The sequence below is a fragment of the Astatotilapia calliptera genome, chromosome 3, assembly GCF_964374335.1.
Source record: "Astatotilapia calliptera chromosome 3, fAstCal68.1, whole genome shotgun sequence".
NCBI classification, from domain to species: Eukaryota; Metazoa; Chordata; class Actinopteri; order Cichliformes; family Cichlidae; genus Astatotilapia; species Astatotilapia calliptera.
The window spans coordinates 31,291,653-31,309,624 of NC_137424.1; the positions used below are offsets into that span (position 1 = coordinate 31,291,653).

Genomic DNA, 17,972 nt, shown 5'->3' on the forward strand with positions numbered 1-17,972 from the left:
CTGTGAAGCTTTGGCTTTTCCAATCAGACCACATTCTCAGTTAATTCAGATCGCTCCCTTTGAGACATTTGCTCATTTCAGAGTCTTCATGGGTGTGATGGGATACACACAGCATGTGTTTTGAGTTGCTGGGGTACTTTAATTGAACTTGAATATTCATGCATTTTTCTGTGGCACCTGTGTCGCTTTTTTTTTCTGTCCTACAATCTTCTGCCTGTGAAGGTAAATGTTTCTGTTTGGTCTTCTTTCTATTTCGTATCATGTGAGATGATATTTGATCTGGTTATTTGTACGATTCAGGTCAGGGCCTCCTACGTTCCTCAGACACACGGCTGTCGTACTCTGAGTAGGTCTGTTCAGAAGTTGCTGCTCAATGACATTAGAGAGAGAAAACGTCATTAAGAGAGGGGCTGAAAAAGCACTTGCTTGTGCCACTCCCTTTGTTGTCTCTGTGCACCGGCTGTGACTCCTTGTTGATGACTGATGGTGCTGCACACTCGAGCGCTCTCGTTCTCTACAATCTTGCAGTTCCCTCCCAGAAGTGGAGCTACAGGCCAAAGTGGGAATCACTTTCCTGACAGATGCTAAATATTAAAGCTACACTTCCCAATAACATCTTGTCTTGTTCTCTCTTCATCCCCCTCCATCCTCCCCCCTCCTCTTCTGAAAACACTCCTTCACCTTTCTCCTCCCTCCATCTTTGTGTCCCACACATAAGGCTTCCTGAGCACCGGAGATCAGTCTGCTAAGGGGAACTATGGCCTGCTGGACCAGATTCAGGCTCTGCGTTGGCTCAACGAGAACATAGGCCACTTTGGCGGAGACCCGGAGAGGATCACCATCTTCGGCTCTGGAGCTGGGGCCTCTTGTGTCAACCTCCTCATCCTCTCGCATCACTCTGAGGGTAAATGTCATGTTTTATTCCTCGTACACCACATATTTTTTTTAATATCTTTTCACCACCTTTGCTGCTTTTTCTTATTTAAACCAACATTAACTACCAGCTACCAGCTTGGATCCACCCTGTTAAATCAATGATCAGAGGGCCAGGTTAGCTTATTTCCAGCTCTGTATTTCATTCTTAGACTTTGGCGGAGATGCTTTACATGGATCAGAGATGTCTTATAGAGGACCAGAGTGCAGCTCCTCTGTTCATCCTCAGACTGAAACAGCCATTTCAGCTCTTATCCCCCTTTCTTTAAACCAACTTTCTTCTGATTGTCGTCTTATTATAAACAGAAGGTGTGAACAGCAGGAGGGCGGAGCTTCTTGGCTCATAGCTGTGTGCCTGAGATGACTGCATCAAGGATTTTTGCTGTCTCTGACATCACACAGAGCCATAAGAAGAAAAAACTCTCAAAAACCAACATCAGTTTCACGTATTTCGTTTACTCTGGGCTGGATCTGATAAGCTTAAAAATTTGTAGTTTTTTCCCGTCGTTTATTTCTTTTCACAGAGACAAAACTCTAAATGAACCAACATCCGTCGCTATAAATCACACCTTCACTCTGCTTAGTGGCCAGATGTGTGCAGGCCAGGCGCAACAAAAAATGAAATACAGGATGAAGGTGTTGTGCTCTGGACTAGTGAATAACATGGAGAGTTGTTTATCTGTGCAGTTTTATTCATTTACAGCAAACTGATGCAGTTTGTGTCCTCTGCACATCTGTGGTGCTCTGCTGCGTCACACAATGTGAAGCATGTCAGACTACGGAAAGATGTGTGGTTCAGCTAGAGACCGGGGAGGACCATGCCTCCTTTAACATACATTTCTCGACTAATATATTTTTGTCCTTTGCGTACATTCTGTCTGAATGACTAAAGTTTCTGTCCTCAGTCAGTCAGTTCAGCTCTCTTTAGTGAGCCATGTTTTATTTAATGTAAAATATGATTGTCACGTATAGAAGCACAGCGGATAGCTTCCAGCCCAGAAACAGTTAAGTCCTGTGATGTTCACTTGACACCTTTATCCCCAAAGGAAAACACTGCTTGTCCTTTGAACTGAACAATTTAAGCAGTCGTGTAGCTAATGTGCGAGCGGAGGTTTGATCCACGTTATGTTATTCATTTCTTTGGAGGATAAATGGCGTGGGAGCTCCAGCATTACCCTGAATTACCTGCCTTTGGCGTGCGCTCCTCTGTCCGCGCTTCACTGCTCTGCAGCAGGAAGTCTCTCTCTCCACTGAAAATCCAACATCTATCTGACCTCGTGCTCCCCATTACCAACAACAAACCCCGAGGGCTAAGTGTTAACACTGCACCGCCAAAAGACAGAGGCCGACAGACCAATCGACTTTGATCGGAACTGAGATCAGCGTGGCCGACGATCCGCAGCCAAACGGTCACGCGCTCGCCGCCTTTGATCATGCTGTTCTTGAAGCTGTCCTCCTCCAGTCGTGGCTCCTCTGTTCTCTCGGCTGCTCGAGGACTCTCCCTCAATATGTCTCCCCTCTCTTCATTTTCCGTCTCGCACACACAAACTGCAAAGGACAGAAACAGGAAAGAAATGGTGGGTGAGAAGAACAAGAGAGATTAGAGAGTGTGTTCACACAACCACGCATCTGTTTCAATTACTGCTCTGTGCGTGTGTGTGCGTGCGTGTCTGAAGCACCAAGCAGACGTCTGACTTGTCTCTAATTTTGACTCATTCTGTCGGCGTAGATGTGCCTTGAAAACAAATGTGTTGTCAAAGCTTGAATGAGCATCCGTGCGCTGCTGCTGTGTCACTGTATCTGTTTAACACAATGTCTGTAATTACCGCTGATGTCTGTTAACCCTTCACATTAACCCAGACCACCCCCAGACTTTCCTGTTGAGCACCCCTGTCTGATTGCATATACACAAATATAACCTATAAAGCCTGGTAACTTCACTTCTTTAACACTTTGGAGGGAAAAGTTTGTATTTTCTTTGTGTTGCTAAGTCATGGTGTGATTAGCATAAGTTAAAAGAGGTGAATAACTAGCCCGACATCCCGCAAAGTGACTAATATTAAATGGGTTATTGTAACTTACGTGCTTTCATTATTATTATTAGTTTTATTAATGGGAATACTTTATATAAAAATACACATTTTAATTATAAGTCCATATTAGTGTGTGTGAATGTGAGAGTGAATGAATAATGGAATTGTAAAGCACTTTGGGTGCCTTGAAAAGCGCTATATAAATCCAATCCATTATTATTATTGTTATTAGTTGCTTCTGGTCTCTTTATTAGTTATCATGAAAATATGTAATAACAGCTTACAATTCATGGCAATATTCCACAGCTCCATGACCATTAGTTCAGTTATCCTTTAAAAACCTTGTCATTACTGCATAACAACAGTAAATAACAGTTAAAGTATGAGTGCTATGACTGATGATTTTAAGTATTGATGTGTAAAGTCTGTTTGCTAGCATATCATTTTTCATGTTTATTTATATAGTTAACTTTTTAAGATTGTATGTTTCACAGCCCTGTCATGTGTTAGTCAGAGGTATTCTTTGTTCTCATTGGTGGATGTGGAATGTTTACCTCAGTACTCAGTACTTCTGTGACTACAAGTCATTGGTCGCTGGTTTCCATGACACCACTAGTTCCATGTGTACAGCCCTTTAACCCTCTCAGGCTCAAATTAAGTTTCTGTTGCTAATGCACAAAAGAATACCTGCAGTGGTACTTCTGAGTAAAAAAAAACTCATAAAATGTGTGTGGGGTAATCAGGTTGTTAGCTTTTACAACGCCTGCCTTGAGAGGGTTAAAGGGTGGTGGTGCCATCCTGCAAGATTAATAACATGTAGTAAATGTGGGTGACTGACCACAAAACTACAGCTAACTCAGAACATATTCCCTGTTCTAAAGTCAAATCGTGCCCATGGCTAACAGGTTGCTCAGCAGTTATTAAACAGCAATAAGAAGGTTAGTGAGGAAACTCTAAATGGTCTTCTAGTTGTAGAATATGCAGACTTAGACGTTAATGCTTAATAAACATTGTGACTGATGAGGAGCCATTCTGTCGCTAACATGCTAATAAGCAGCTTGTCAGTTGTAGATTTATGTGCTTTAATGTAAAATGTTACCTTTTCTTCACATTTTCTTTCTCTGTGTGAATGAGCTCCAGAGATGTCTCTAATTATAGTGTCTAACTTGCTCTGCTTCTAGCATTAATGCTAATCCATAATGATTACGTTCCAGCTCCAACATGAGCTCAAATTAAAAAAAAAAATCTAAAGCACAACCTTAAAAACCGAGGAATGCCGCTGTTTACCCCTTTTGTCTTGTTGCTGACAACCAGCCTCACCCCGTCCCTCACTGTCACCTGTCTGTCCTCATGCCTGCGCTTTCTCATCACCCCGTCGTCATCTTCCTCTTCATCAGCATCTAATGGCGTTACATCAGTCCACTAGACGCCACCTGTCTGTCATGCCTCCCCCCCCTTCTCCCCTCCACCAGGGTGCCAGGTAAGGAGTCTGTCATCCTCACACTTAATGGACACCAATCATGTCAACAACACAGTGTCACAGATCAGGGCTGACATCAGAGGCTTACAGGACGGATAGCAGGACGTAGGGAGGGGGTTGTTAGTGATACTGATATGAAGGTTAGAGGGAGGCAGAGGACAGTAATCAGTATCCATCCACAGTTAAGAGGAGTGAGACAAGGACAGGATGAGAAACAGGAGACTATGCTGAAGAGGAGAAAGAGGGAATAAAATGCTTTGAAATGGAAAATACGAAAAAAGCAGCAGCCAAGTAGAGCAAGGTTTCAAGCAGCGAAGGCAAGAGGCACTAAAGGAGCGACAAAGAAACTGATTTTGAAGACGAATAAAATATACCCTCTCTGTCTGTCTCTCCTCCCCTCCTCGGCCTCTCTCGGTGCAGATATGTAGGTATAGCTGTTTCCAAGCTACTTCTTACTATAATTGATTTCCCAGGGAAAGAAGGCTCTGCAGCTCTGCTTAATAATTAACTGACCAATCTTCGGCCCAGGAGAAGGGAGAGAAAGAAAAAAGGGAGCCCGGGAGGAAACGAGAGAGAGCCAGGCGGCCCCCTTAATGAGCCACTTGAGTGGTTTAAACAGCACAGGACAGCCAGAACTAAAGGAGAGAGAGAGAAAAAGAGGGAGACAGAGAGGGGAAAATACATCCAAGAGAAGCTTGGAGGGGGGGAAAAGCAGCTCAAGAAAGGAAAAAATAGATCTTTTGACATCTCAGATGAGCTTTATCCCAGTCCTGCCTCCACTTTTTGGAGCTAAAGCTCCATAACATGCTCCGTCAGTGATGCTCTGGGTCTGTAGTCCCATCCTGTGTCTACCAGCTTTTCTCTAGTAAGAAACGTGATGACGAAAAATTGTTAAACTGTATTTTTAATCAAGTTCTCTAGCAGAAAGAAAGTTATGTGATTTATACATCAGGCATCCTCCCTCTGCCCTGAACCTCACCAAAATGTCTTTCTTTCCCACGTCTTCTTTCAGGTCTGTTCCACAGGGCCATAGCGCAGAGTGGCACAGCCATCTCCAGCTGGTCCGTTAACTACCAACCCCTCAAGTACACCAAGATCCTGGCCCGGAAGGTGGGTTGCACCTACGCAGAGACGGCTGACCTGGTTGACTGCCTGAGGCGCAAGAACTTCAGAGAGCTGGTGGACCAAGACATCCAGCCGGCCCGCTATCACATCGCCTTTGGGCCTGTTGTGGACGGAGACGTAGTTCCTGATGATCCAGAGATTCTCATGCAGCAGGTGAGGGTCTGATAACAGCAGCCGCACATCTCTGTTGTGTTTTATTATCCAAGCAAAGTGGTGAGAACTCCTGGGATCAGCCGTGACGTGAAACCAAAATAACTGCAGAGAAAATAACTGCAGTGTTGGTGATGTACATGATCAGGGTGTTATACTTTAGACACACTGAGAAGTTTCTCTTGTGTTGCCATGAGTGTTCGCCAGAAGCCCAAAAAGCAAACAAATAAGACTTTATTAAAGAAAAGTATAAACACAAGTACACGCAAAGATGAGACACAACTATAAAGACAAAGAGCGATCTGACTGGGACAAGTAAAACTAACTGGGAGAGCAGTTTTCTTCCAACAATCGCTACCAAAATGAAACAGGAAGCAACAAGAGACAGTAGCAAATAAGCTAAATGTAGTCAGACCTGGAAAATGTTAAGCTGGAACAGAACCTTAAAGCAGCAAGATGTGATCCTGTAATTCAAAGCTGACAGAGAGTCGTCGAGGTTTTCAAAGAGCAGGTTTCTCTTCTCAGTTTGATTGAAATATTTTCATGTGACAAGAATAAAAAATTCTTCTTCTTCTTTATTCATCCATCCAGATGGTATTTTGGACCATCTTCTAAGTGAAAAACTGAAAAAGTTGATTTGTGTGTATTATTAGTGTAAGTAACCACTGCTGGTTGACCAGGATTTTTAATTACAAAAGAGATTCTTAAAAAGTTTTATTATTTGATTAAATAAATGCTACATTCTGAAGAGATTGCTGATGCAGTCAGTGTCATTAATGTGAAAGTCATTTTGGAGACGGGGGAAGTGTTTTATGTAAGGTGAAAAAAATCAAACAGGTGTGCAGAAAGCAGTAACGTGAAAATCACTACAGTGACATATTGTGTGTGAGAGGAAGAAGTGTGAGTTTTGCAGCTCTATGCATTAATCGACACTGCAGACTTTTAAAAGATCGGCCCTGAAGCCGTGACCTGCAGAACACGCAATATGATGAAGATCATGGCTTTAAGAGTCAGTCTTGGAATCCTTGAAAATGCTTGAAGTTTAATATTGTCTTTTCAAGGTTTGAAAAGTGCTTGAAAGTGTTGTAACTAAAAGTTACTGTGACTCAAACATAGAAAATTTTGATTTTTTTTATTTCCCACACCTAATTAATTAGAGATTATTTTATTGAAGTCTTTAATAGCATATAACACCCAAAATATGCTTCGGTTCACATTTAACTCCAGAGAATCATCAATCAAAACATGGATATTACCTGACCACAGATTCGTGGTGACGTCACTGCTCTTTTAACTGTTTGGTGTCTTTGCTTTGTTTGCTGGTTGTAGAAATGGTTTATTTGAGCTTTGAGCTGAGATTCAGAGATTTCTGTGGACACTGCTCATGTCGGCACTTATATTTCTGACCTTTTCTTATAACCCATTAAACATCATCTCCTCCCTTCTGACCCCATTTTTGGTGGTGTAGGTACAAATGATCAGGCATGACATTCTCATAATAAATAAGATACTGCAAATAATTATTTCTGCATTTGTGCGATTGAAGTGAATTGAAAATGTGTATGAAATGATACTGTTTTAAAGATTTGGCCTAAATAAATTTGAAGTGAATGAGTCTAAACATGATGACCTAACTAGTGATACCCTGACACACACAAACACACACTCACTCACTCACTCACTCACTCAAGCATGTTGTGCCACTTTCAGCTGAAACCATGTTTCAAACCATATTCTGGGTTTTTAGTTCACCATTTATGAGGTTTCAAGAAGAAAATAAAAGACAGATCTGAATGTTTGAAAATGTTTTGGAAAGATTCTGTAAAGATGAGATGAAAAATACTCAAAGGATAAATTTAATTGGTTTATTATTTAGATAAGAATAACAAGCAAGTAAATGAAGGAAAAGATAAAATGAAGTAATAATGAAAGGAGTTAAACAAGTAAATGAAGAAACAAGGTAAAATGAAGAAACAAGGCAAAATGAAGTAATAATGAAAGAAGTTAAACAAGTAAATGAAGAAAAAAGGCAGAGGAGAGAAAACCCCAACATTCCCCTCTGAGCAAGCACTTGGCGACAGTGGGGAGGAAAAACTGCCTTTAAACGGGCAGAAACCTCCGGCAGAACCAGGCTCAGGAGGGGACAGTCAACTGCCGGGACTGGTTGGGGGGGTTAACAGAGGTGGAGCAAGACGAGGCTACATCAGGTGAGGAAGCAGTAGCGTCTCTCCTCTGGAACAAGTGGAACCATTTTTTCTTTTTTCTCATGCACTTTTCCACGAGCGCTTTTTTCTCCACGATGAGATTTCTCAGCTCGTCGATGGTTTCTGCGTTTTTTTTCTTCAAGTTTCTCACATCTTTGTTCCACCTCTTCCAATGCTGCTTGTTGTTCTTCAAGCTTGTCTTTGAGTTGTTTGGATGTTGCCTCCTGTATCAGCTTGTCCTTGTGCATGTCTGCATTTCTCTGTTGGACCTCTTTGTGCTTGTCTTTTAACTGCTTCTTTCTTTTCTTGATTTCTTGATTTTTGTCTTCATGTATTTTGTCTTCTTGTTGTTTTTGTGACTGCATTTGAGTGTGTTCACTCTTCAAGTTATTGAATTCCACCAAACGCCCCTTAACGAGCTCGGAGTTGTTTCTCGCTATCTGATCGATCCTTTTCTGCATCTGTGAGCACCGTTTCTCCAGTTTGTCCCTTTCTTCTTCCACTTTAGTTGCTTTGTCCTTCAGCTGATTACAAAACTCTTGCAGTTTTAGATTTTTAGACTCAAAGTCCTGGACGATGCGTTTTCCTTCTTTCAGTCTTTTTTGTTGTTGCTCTTTCTGTTGAAGAAGGTCTTTATTTTGGCGCAGTGTTTCATCCAGGCTTTCTTTCAGCATGCGGTATTTTTCCTGCATGCTCTTCAGTTTGTGCTGCATGTCTTGTTGCTTTTTGTCCTGCTCTTCCTTCTGTTGGAGGAATTTATTCTTTTCTTCCACAGCTTCATGGAGCTGTCTTTGGAGGAGCCGATTTTTTCGGTCCATGTGTTGGAGATCCCGCTGTATCTTATCAGTCATCGTTTTCTTGTCTTGGAGCTGGTTGGTCATTTCTTTTAGTTCTGCGCGCTTTTGCCTGTTTTCTTTATTGAGGTGCACAATCTGCTCTCGGGCCTGAGCAAACTTGATTCCCCAGCCCTCATTAATAATGTTTATGTCCGGCTGGCGCTGTTGTCTTTCTTCCAGCTCTTTATTTTGGGCTTCCATTCGTCTACACTTGTCCTCCAGTTGATGTTTTTCTTCTTCAATTTGTTGCATTTTTTTCTGGAGAAGGTAGTTTTCCTTCCTACTCTCCTCTAATGCCCTTTGGAAGGATGAGATGCCATTTGGGGAAATTGGCCGGCCACGCCAGGAAGGAGAGGCGGCGTAATCTTTTTGAATTGGTTGTTTTTTTCTTGGAAACATGTTGGAGTTTCTATACGATGACTTTGAAGAGCTTTCCAAATGTTTCTGTGGTGAACGTTTTGTATGCTGCAAACACAGATGCTGCTGAAACGAACTAAAACTTGCTGTTTCTCACCCCTATTTAAGGAAAAACATCAAAGGACTTAAGATTCGATGAAGTTCTATGACATCATCACTCCCTAAGCCAATGAGATTGTCACAAGACGTTTTGGAATGGGGTGTTTTTTTTTTAAACTGTTTTCAAACTTAACTTAAAATTTCAGTGTTTCCTAGTTGTGGACTATTGGTTAGTCCAGCCGATGATGAAATTAATTGTCACAAACATCCCTAATATTACATAACAGACAACAGAAAACAAGACAGTTTTTTTTCTAATAGAGGTATAATAAAAGTTTTTTTAATTATCCTACTTTTTATAAAAGAGAACATTTATTAAAGAGTATGTATTTAATTAAAAAACTCTGTTCATCTAAAGCAGGGGTCAGCAACCTTTAAGACCCAAAGAGCCATAATTGGCCTATCTGGTGTTGAAAGGCTCGATAAATGCACGGCGTTTCGCCGGGTACACCGGCTTCCGCGAGTGTGATGCTTATTTTGAGCGATGAAAAAATAACAAAATATAATTTTATTTGTATATTGCAAAATCACAATAAGCTTCCAATTTAGAACTACAAGTAAAAAAAAAACTGGCATAAATAAAACACACTTCAGCTAAATACTAATTTATTTTCCCAAACCATGCAGAGCCGCACTATAAGGACTAAAGAGCCGCATGAGGCTCCGGAGCCGCAGGTTGCCGACCCCTGATCTAAAGGCTATAACAAAAAGCTTCCTGCTGGAAAATGAAATGTCCCCATGTCCCCACTGGGCGATCGTGGCTCAAGAGTTGGGAGTTTGCCTTGTAATCGGAAGGTTGCTGGTTCGAGCTCTGGCTTGGACAGTCTTGGTCGTTGTGTCCTTCGGCAAGACTCTTCACCCGTTGCCTACTGGTGGTGGTCAGAGGTGCCAGTATCCGGCAGCCTCGCCTCTGTCAGTGCACCCCAGGGTGGCTGTAGCTACATCACCAGTGTGTGAATGGGTGGATGACTGAACATGTAAAGTGCTTTGGGGGTCTTAAGGACTAAGTCAAGCGCAATACAAATACAGGCCATTTACCATTTTTCTGGGCGTGGGTGTTTAACTAGTTAAAAAGAACAAAAAAACAAACAAACATCTGTCTCCTATTTTTTATGTCACACAGGAAAGAAGCTTCAATATCTGATGAGAAGAATTTGTTGGTCTTTGGTGCAGTTTTCTTCTTTTCTGGCTTGTTGTTTATTTACAGTGGAGATGAAGATCTCTAACAAGTTGATTTGTTCACATTTGCACATTTTTAAGAGGAATATGTTTTTTGAGTTTGTACACTTGTTTACTGGGAAATGAAATGCTGCTAATGCACAAAGCTGTGTTTCAGCCGCACTTCCTGTTATAGACTTGTGATGCACACAGGCTCTGTTCCAGCACTCAGCATGTTCTTCCTCATTTTCTCCACCAGGGGGAGTTCCTCAACTATGACATCCTGATAGGAGTGAACCAGGGAGAGGGGCTGAAGTTTGTGGACGACAGTGAGGACAACGACGGCATCTCAGCTGCGGCGTTCGACTACACCATCTCCAACTTTGTTGACAACCTCTACGGATACCCAGAGGGTGAGGACACCACCTCTGTACACTGCCACTTTTTCAGTTATTCCATTTTACAGCCTCCTCTCACTTAACTGCATTTTGCAGCATCATCAGGTTTTGTCTTATTAGGAGCCGCGTTTGTTGATCTGTTAGTTTTTTTCTGTTTGCTGTATTCATTAAAATAAACGGATAATCATCAAAATGACAAATGTGGACAATTATCAAAGCTTACATTACAGTTCTGACAGCTTGAGTTCACATGAATTTTCAAAAGAATATAAAAACCTGTGAAAGTGCTTTAAGCGTTTAAAACATGCGAGTAAAGAATGGAATCAGTAACATGTGAGCCCAGTGAAGTGCATCAAACAAGACAAGCGTGCTAAAGAGAGCCACTCATCCACATCACGCCTTAACCTTTGAGGCTCTGTGGGCAGTAATGCTATCATCCCCCAGGTAGTCGGCTCCCAGTCTCAGTGTCGCTGTTTCTGACAGATCGGCCTGCGAACCCGTCACAGCCGGACCACAGTCACAGTACAGACATGTTTGGATAATGCAGTCATGCTTCCTCTCTGTGCCTGTCACTCGTTCTGTTATCTGAAAGACTTTTTTTTTTCCTCTCTAGATTTCTCACTCGCTTCCTGGCTCTTGGTTCATCTCACCAACATTTGCTTTGGTTTCATATCTTTTGATCAGACCGATCTCTTAAAAAATGTCTCGCACTGCTGTTACTTTACTCTTAGCAGTTTTTCACTTTTATCTTTCTTCCCCCTCCTTTTGTCCCCTCCTGTGCTTCTTCACCAGGCAAAGACATCCTGAGGGAGACCATTAAGTTCATGTACACAGACTGGGCGGACAGGGACAACGGAGACATGCGGCGGAAGACTCTGTTGGCCCTGTTTACGGACCACCAGTGGGTGGCACCAGCTGTGGCCACTGCCAAACTCCATGCTGAGTTTCAGTCCCCAGTTTACTTTTACACGTTCTACCACCACTGCCAGACGGAGACGCGGCCCGAGTGGGCCGACGCCGCGCACGGAGACGAGATACCTTACGTGTTCGGCGTACCGATGATCGGTGCCACGGACCTGTTCCCGTGCAACTTCTCCAAGAACGATGTGATGCTGAGCGCTGTGGTCATGACTTACTGGACTAACTTCGCAAAGACTGGGTAGGCCTCATGTCGTAGTGTAAACTGTACACGTTACTGTATGTTCTCTGACAGCCTTCTAGTCATGTTGAATACTTGAATCTAGGTTGCTAGTTTAATTCCCGTGTGGCTTTGAAGAATTGAACATACTGGTTCACCAAAAGCATCCAGATCCCAGAGCAGCCGGTTGGTCTTAGATAGTTGAAAGGTTGCACAGAGAATGGGCCTCCTGTCTGTATTCAGTGTATTGATGCCACATGTTACTTATAATGGAGACTGAATATAACTTTGAACTGAAACGTTTAACCTTTATGCTCCACCAGGGACCCCAACCTGCCCGTCCCTCAGGACACCAAGTTCATTCATACCAAGCCCAACCGCTTCGAGGAGGTCATCTGGACCAAGTTCAACTCGAAGGACAAGCAGTACCTTCACATCGGTTTGAAACCTCGTGTCAGAGACAACTACAGAGCTAACAAAGTGGCCTTTTGGCTGGAATTAGTCCCTCATCTTCACAGCCTGCACGACGTGCTCTTTCCCACCACTACGCGCTCCCCTGCAGGTCGTGACCCCGGCACCACGAGGCCCAGGAACAACGTTCCTCGAACCACTCGTCATCCTTACCCTACCTTCCCGTCAGATCCCGAGCCCGAGGGCTCAGAGCGCCCGCCCCAGGACCTCTTTCCCGGAGACACCCGCGACTACTCCACCGAACTGAGCGTGACAGTTGCAGTTGGAGCGTCGCTCCTCTTCCTCAACATCCTGGCCTTCGCCGCCCTTTACTACAAGCGTGACAAGCGGCACGAGATGCGCCGGCACCGGCTGTCCCCTCAGCGGGGCGGCCCCGCCAACGACCTGGCTCACAGCCAGGAGGAGGAGATCATGTCCCTGCAGATGAAGCACTCAGAGCACGACGCTCACCACGACATGGAGCCCCTGCGACCCCACGACATCCTGCGGCCCGCCTGCCCTCCCGACTACACCCTGGCACTGCGTCGCGCCCCCGACGACGTGCCGCTGATGACGCCAAACACCATCACCATGATCCCCAGCACCATCACCAGCATGCAGCCTCTTCACGCCTTCAACACATTCCCCTCCACCGGCCACAACAACACCCTGCCCCACCCCCACTCCACCACCAGGGTATAGTAGGGACAGGCCCGACACAGCGCCACCTAGGGACCAGGAACACTGGCTCTGCTACCGCTCTGGAAGGGAGGCCTCTAGACGTGGGCCTTCGTTCTGTCCTCTTATTCTCTTCTTTCTCCAAAAGCAACTACACCTGCTGCGTCATGTGCTGTAAAACTTGGCAGCTCCCTCCACTGGTGGCATGTGGAGGTGCAACTGAAGTGTACAGCAGCAGATGAGCAGTTTGGGGTGGGGGTGGGGTGGGTGACTCAGATCTTTCAAAGATACTGTTTTCAAAGACGGTCTGCTGTTTCCAGGCTCAAGACCTCCAACATTTGTCAAAGGGACGAATGCTCTCTCGCTCCTCGCTGTTTTCTCTTTTTTACGTTGGCGTCATCTCTTTTTCCATCTCCTGTGTGTTATGTGCACATTATGCTTCTCTTTTCTACATCCCTGTTTTACTACTGCTCTCTTCCTCTCATTTGACACGCCTCCCTCCTGTTCTTCTCTAAAAATTCCCGATCTGCTGAGCAGTTTGGAGGCGGGAGGCGTACACTAAACATATAACTATAAAAACACTCATATCTTTCATTCTACCAGCATTTTTAGGTGCCAAGTAAGTACTGCTGTGTTTCATTTCTCATCGAGGGAGAAGAAAAACGAAAGAAAAATAAAGTATCGCTATTTACCGTCAACTAACAGAGTTCTGTCATGTTCTCGTGACAAAGTGCCAAACTGGCCTCAGTCGTGTTTTCCTTTCTTTCATCTTCTCTTTTTTTGTTGTTTTGTTTGAAGCATTTGTTTAATTGTTGTTTTTTATTGTGTGGAAATAATTTTTCTGAAAATATAGATATAGAGAAATGATATTATATATAGTTCTATATAAAATGTGTACAAAGGAGAAAGTATATAAAAGGGTTTTCTCAGTGGGGGATCTATGCATGAATTATTTTTAAAGACGCGGGGAAAAGGACACTGTACCTGTCGATGCACGTTTCCCAAAATCTAAACGAGTCATATCGCTCCATGTTTGCTACTTTTGGTTTTTGGTTTTCTCCCGCAGAGTAAGAGCATCGCAGGAGCTCCTGAAGTCAAACGACGCCTCCCAGCACTCATTTATTAAAACGGAGTCGATGCCAAAAGTCTTAAACGTTAGAATCAAAGCAACAGCTGTGAACTCAGTCATGGTGTCATGTGCAGCCTTCATCTTACTGTCACTACTTTTTCATTTTAGGGTACGTGAGGTAAAGCGTCCGTCGATGTAGCTTGACTGTACAAAATTATTTTTCTACGTTATTAACAAAACAGAGCAGAGACTGATGCTGCTCCTGTCTGACCCCCTTGTGTCTGGCACATGTGTATTCTGACTTGTGTGTGTGTGTGTGTGTGTGTGTGTGTGGCAGTCGCTGTGTGAGTGTGATATCACATCTGCATCACTCAAGCGTAGGCGGGCCCGCGTCAGACAACAATAAACAAAAAGCAGAAAAAGGCCAACAGTAAAAACTCAGACTCCAGCATGAGCTCCTTCCTGCTGCTTAACCAATCACCTTCCTCCATATCATCACTGCTCCCTCCCTCCTCCTCTCGCCATCCTACACCACCTTTGTTATTTAACACCGACCCCCCCAAACTGATAATCAGACAAATTCCCAAACACCTGACTTCACTGTGTCGACACCGTTCCTGACTATTTCTGACCTCAGGTCAGCTCTGCTATTATCCTCACATTAAGGGTTCGTTCACCTGCCTGCAGATGATCTGTGAGCTCGTCGGTTGTAAATTAAACTCTAAGCACACTGAGGGTAACCGGGAGGCGTTCAGGGCCTGCAGTGCAGAGCTGCAACATGACAAAAAGGGATGGGGGCTCAGATCTCCTGAACAGGGTGGAAACAACACGGTGGGTTTGTGCTGTTTGTGATTCCTGCTCCGTCACTCTGGTGGAGACGACTGCAGCTCAGCAGCGCTCCCTGCTGATCCTCTGATGAAGATGTCAACAGTATGTAAACTGAGCTGATGTGCTGCTGTTTGAGCCCACGTGGTAGCGTACGTCCAGTATGGGAGAACTTAGTCACCGGTGCTGTCTTTGCTTGTGCTCTAGCTTTAGCCTGTTTGATTGTTTGTTTTCTATTTTATTACTGCCTAAAAGGGGAGGTGGGGGAAACACATGCCTGACTTCTCCTGTCAGAGGTTTTGTAAGCTCACTGGAAGGGAAACGTGCACAATGTAAATCATAAAACAACTGACTGGGGCTGTGCTGCAGGTGGATCAGTGCTGTGGACAGTAGCTGTGGAAAAGAGACTGGACAAAGACTCTCAGCCTTAAATACAGGACAGAGGATGATCCGATCATCTTTCAGCTAACAGTGTCGAGCAGAAGGACGGCCGGCTGATGCGTCCGTACGAACCCTTTTGTACTCACTCCTGTGTATAAGGAGGCGGCGAGGGGTTGTGTAGTTAACCTCAGCACCACACAGCTACAGCAGAGGAGAGAACACAAACGAGTCCTTTCATTCGGCTCTGTTCTTTCTCCTTGTCTGTTTTATAAGCTAACACTAGAGGGCGCCATTGTGGCACATTCAGCGCTCACTCTGAGGTCACTGGACAGAGAAGAAAATACCAAACTGGGAGACGGATGGAGACGAAACATCTGGAAGATCAGAACTGTACATTTTTAAGTGTAAGAAAAAAAACAGACAAAATATTTGTAAATATTAAGTTTCTTGTTTATTTTATGTTTTGTTTTTTGGGGGGGTTTTTTGGAGTGAATGAATGATATGCTTATTTTGTGATGACAAAAGACAACAGGTGCAGTTTGTAATGAGAAGAAAAAAATGGCCGTTAGCTTGAGGTTTCAAATGAGTTCATCCTTACCACCGATCAGTTTTGTCTTTGTTTTTTCAACATTTATTTTATTTTTGTCATAACGTTGATCGTTATCATGTGACCATCCTGTAGCAGGAAGGTCGCTGTAGCAGAAGTCATCTCCACTGAAGCCCCCTCACAGCAGAGGGCCAGTCATGCTGTTTATTAGCATTTGCTAGTTTTCAGTGAGAAAAAACATTTTCATCAAGTTTTAAATCCTTTCGTTGCTCTTTTCTCTGTGATTGTCATAAAATCGTCGTCCTCTTTTCAAGCCTTAGCTCGCTTTTATTTTGAAAAATGAGTCTTGTGATCAGAGATGAATCTGTGCTGCATGATGTGCGTAACATCAGAGCGATAAAAGCCAGCTTTGCCTTTCAGTGATTCGCAGTAAGGACATAAATGACCTAAACTGAGACAGAAAAAAGTGCAGTCAGTTAAATGTTAGCTCACCTAACATGTAGCAGTGTTTACATGTAGCCATGTTTGACAGACTCCAGGGCTTTGATACCATAAGATGCCTCATATCCTCACAGACTCATGAGATCACACAGGTGGTCTGACCTGCTCGTGTCACACTGTGCTGTCTGTCTGTCTGTCCGTTGTTTTTCTCCTGCAGTGATGTTATGTAGCAGAAAAACAGTTGGATGCTGGAAAAGTGCAGAGCGATGGGTGACGTGTGGAGAACATCACAGTCTGTGTGTGTTCAACAGCTGTTAGAGCCACACTTTGTCCTTTCTGTGGTATAACTGCTGGATTTATTTTATTCCAACACTTAGAAACTGTCAGCAAAGCAAAACTTCATGATTGGATGATCCTGTGTCACGTCCACAGTGTCAAACGTGCACAGAGACAGTGACACCCACAGAGAAACCCTCAGCTTGGTGTCCATTGCAAATCTGCACCTGTTGTCTTCTTTCTACTTTCTTTGTTGAACTCAGAAACTCGAGACTTGAGATGAAGAAAAATGTTAAATAATGGAATAAAAAAAAGATGATTATTTAAAAAAGTAAAGTAAAATTATATAAATAAATGAGGTGATGATATTTCTGTTTACTTTAGAAGTTATTATACACTGTATGCTGTGATTCTGATCTGGGAAACATTAAAGACATTCATAGCCAGACTGCTGACTTTGTGTTTTTATTCAGTCGCCTAACAGAAGTGCAGTAAGAAACGATTTAGCCCATCCTGATTTCTTAGCTGTTTGCATATTTGACACACTTACATGTTTCAGATCGTGAAGCAAATTTTTATGATAGATAAAGATGACCAGAGTCAGTGTAAAATAAAGCTTTTACATGTATTGCTGGGAGGTCGGCAGCTAAATAGATAGAAGGATGGATGATTGTATTTTGTGTACAATTGTTGAAGTGTAAAAAGGGTTGGCCCTCCGTGGTGCCCTAAGCAAAGTTTGATTTTTGGGGCCCTTTAATAGTGCCAATAATACTGATTAATGATCACCTACTATAAATGTATTTCATTTTCTAATGTTGATGTTGTTGTAATCCACAGTGAAAAATGTCATAAAAACAGAGAGAAACAATAGATCAAACCTGAGAGCTGCACAGTTGCAGCAGTGTGGTTTACGTCATTCTGTTGTCAGCCTGTTTTACACATCGGTGGTTTCTTATTGACATGTAAAAAGATCTGAAATCGTAGTAAATTCAGCTGCTATTGTGGGCTGGGGATGATTTACACTTAACATTTTAATAACTGGGTACTGAATGTCAGAGGCCCAATGTTCCCTCTAATTTTTCACGTGTCTGAGCGAACACACAAACTCCCTGAGCGATCCCTTGGACCAATGAGCGACATCAGACGTGTGCACTGTGGTCACGCCGGCATCGAATCCATCCAAGTTACATGGTTTATTAAAAGAATCAAATTACAGCGTTTACATTTATGTTAGACTACTTTTAATTAACTGCTTTAGCCCATTTACAATGAAAATGTAAAAAAAATCTTGTTCATGACCTGTGCAGTATGTTAACACTATTGGAAGCAAAAAT

At 43.3% G+C, this 17,972-nt stretch overlaps 1 protein-coding gene across 3 annotated transcripts in view; it reads left to right on the forward strand.

Moving 5' to 3' along the window:
- The window catches only part of nlgn2a (neuroligin 2a), a 242,338-nt gene extending 225,252 nt beyond the window's left edge, over positions 1-17,086 (forward strand). For all 3 annotated transcript variants that reach the window (XM_026161606.2, XM_026161610.2, XM_080299829.1), the window contains 5 exons: positions 719-904; positions 5,459-5,724; positions 10,695-10,848; positions 11,626-11,992; positions 12,295-17,086. In XM_026161606.2, coding sequence (XP_026017391.2) covers positions 719-904; positions 5,459-5,724; positions 10,695-10,848; positions 11,626-11,992; positions 12,295-13,123 — 1,802 coding nt within the window. In that variant the 3' untranslated portion in view covers positions 13,124-17,086. The remainder of the gene's footprint in view (positions 1-718; positions 905-5,458; positions 5,725-10,694; positions 10,849-11,625; positions 11,993-12,294) is intronic.
- Positions 17,087-17,972: the final 886 nt, after the last annotated feature.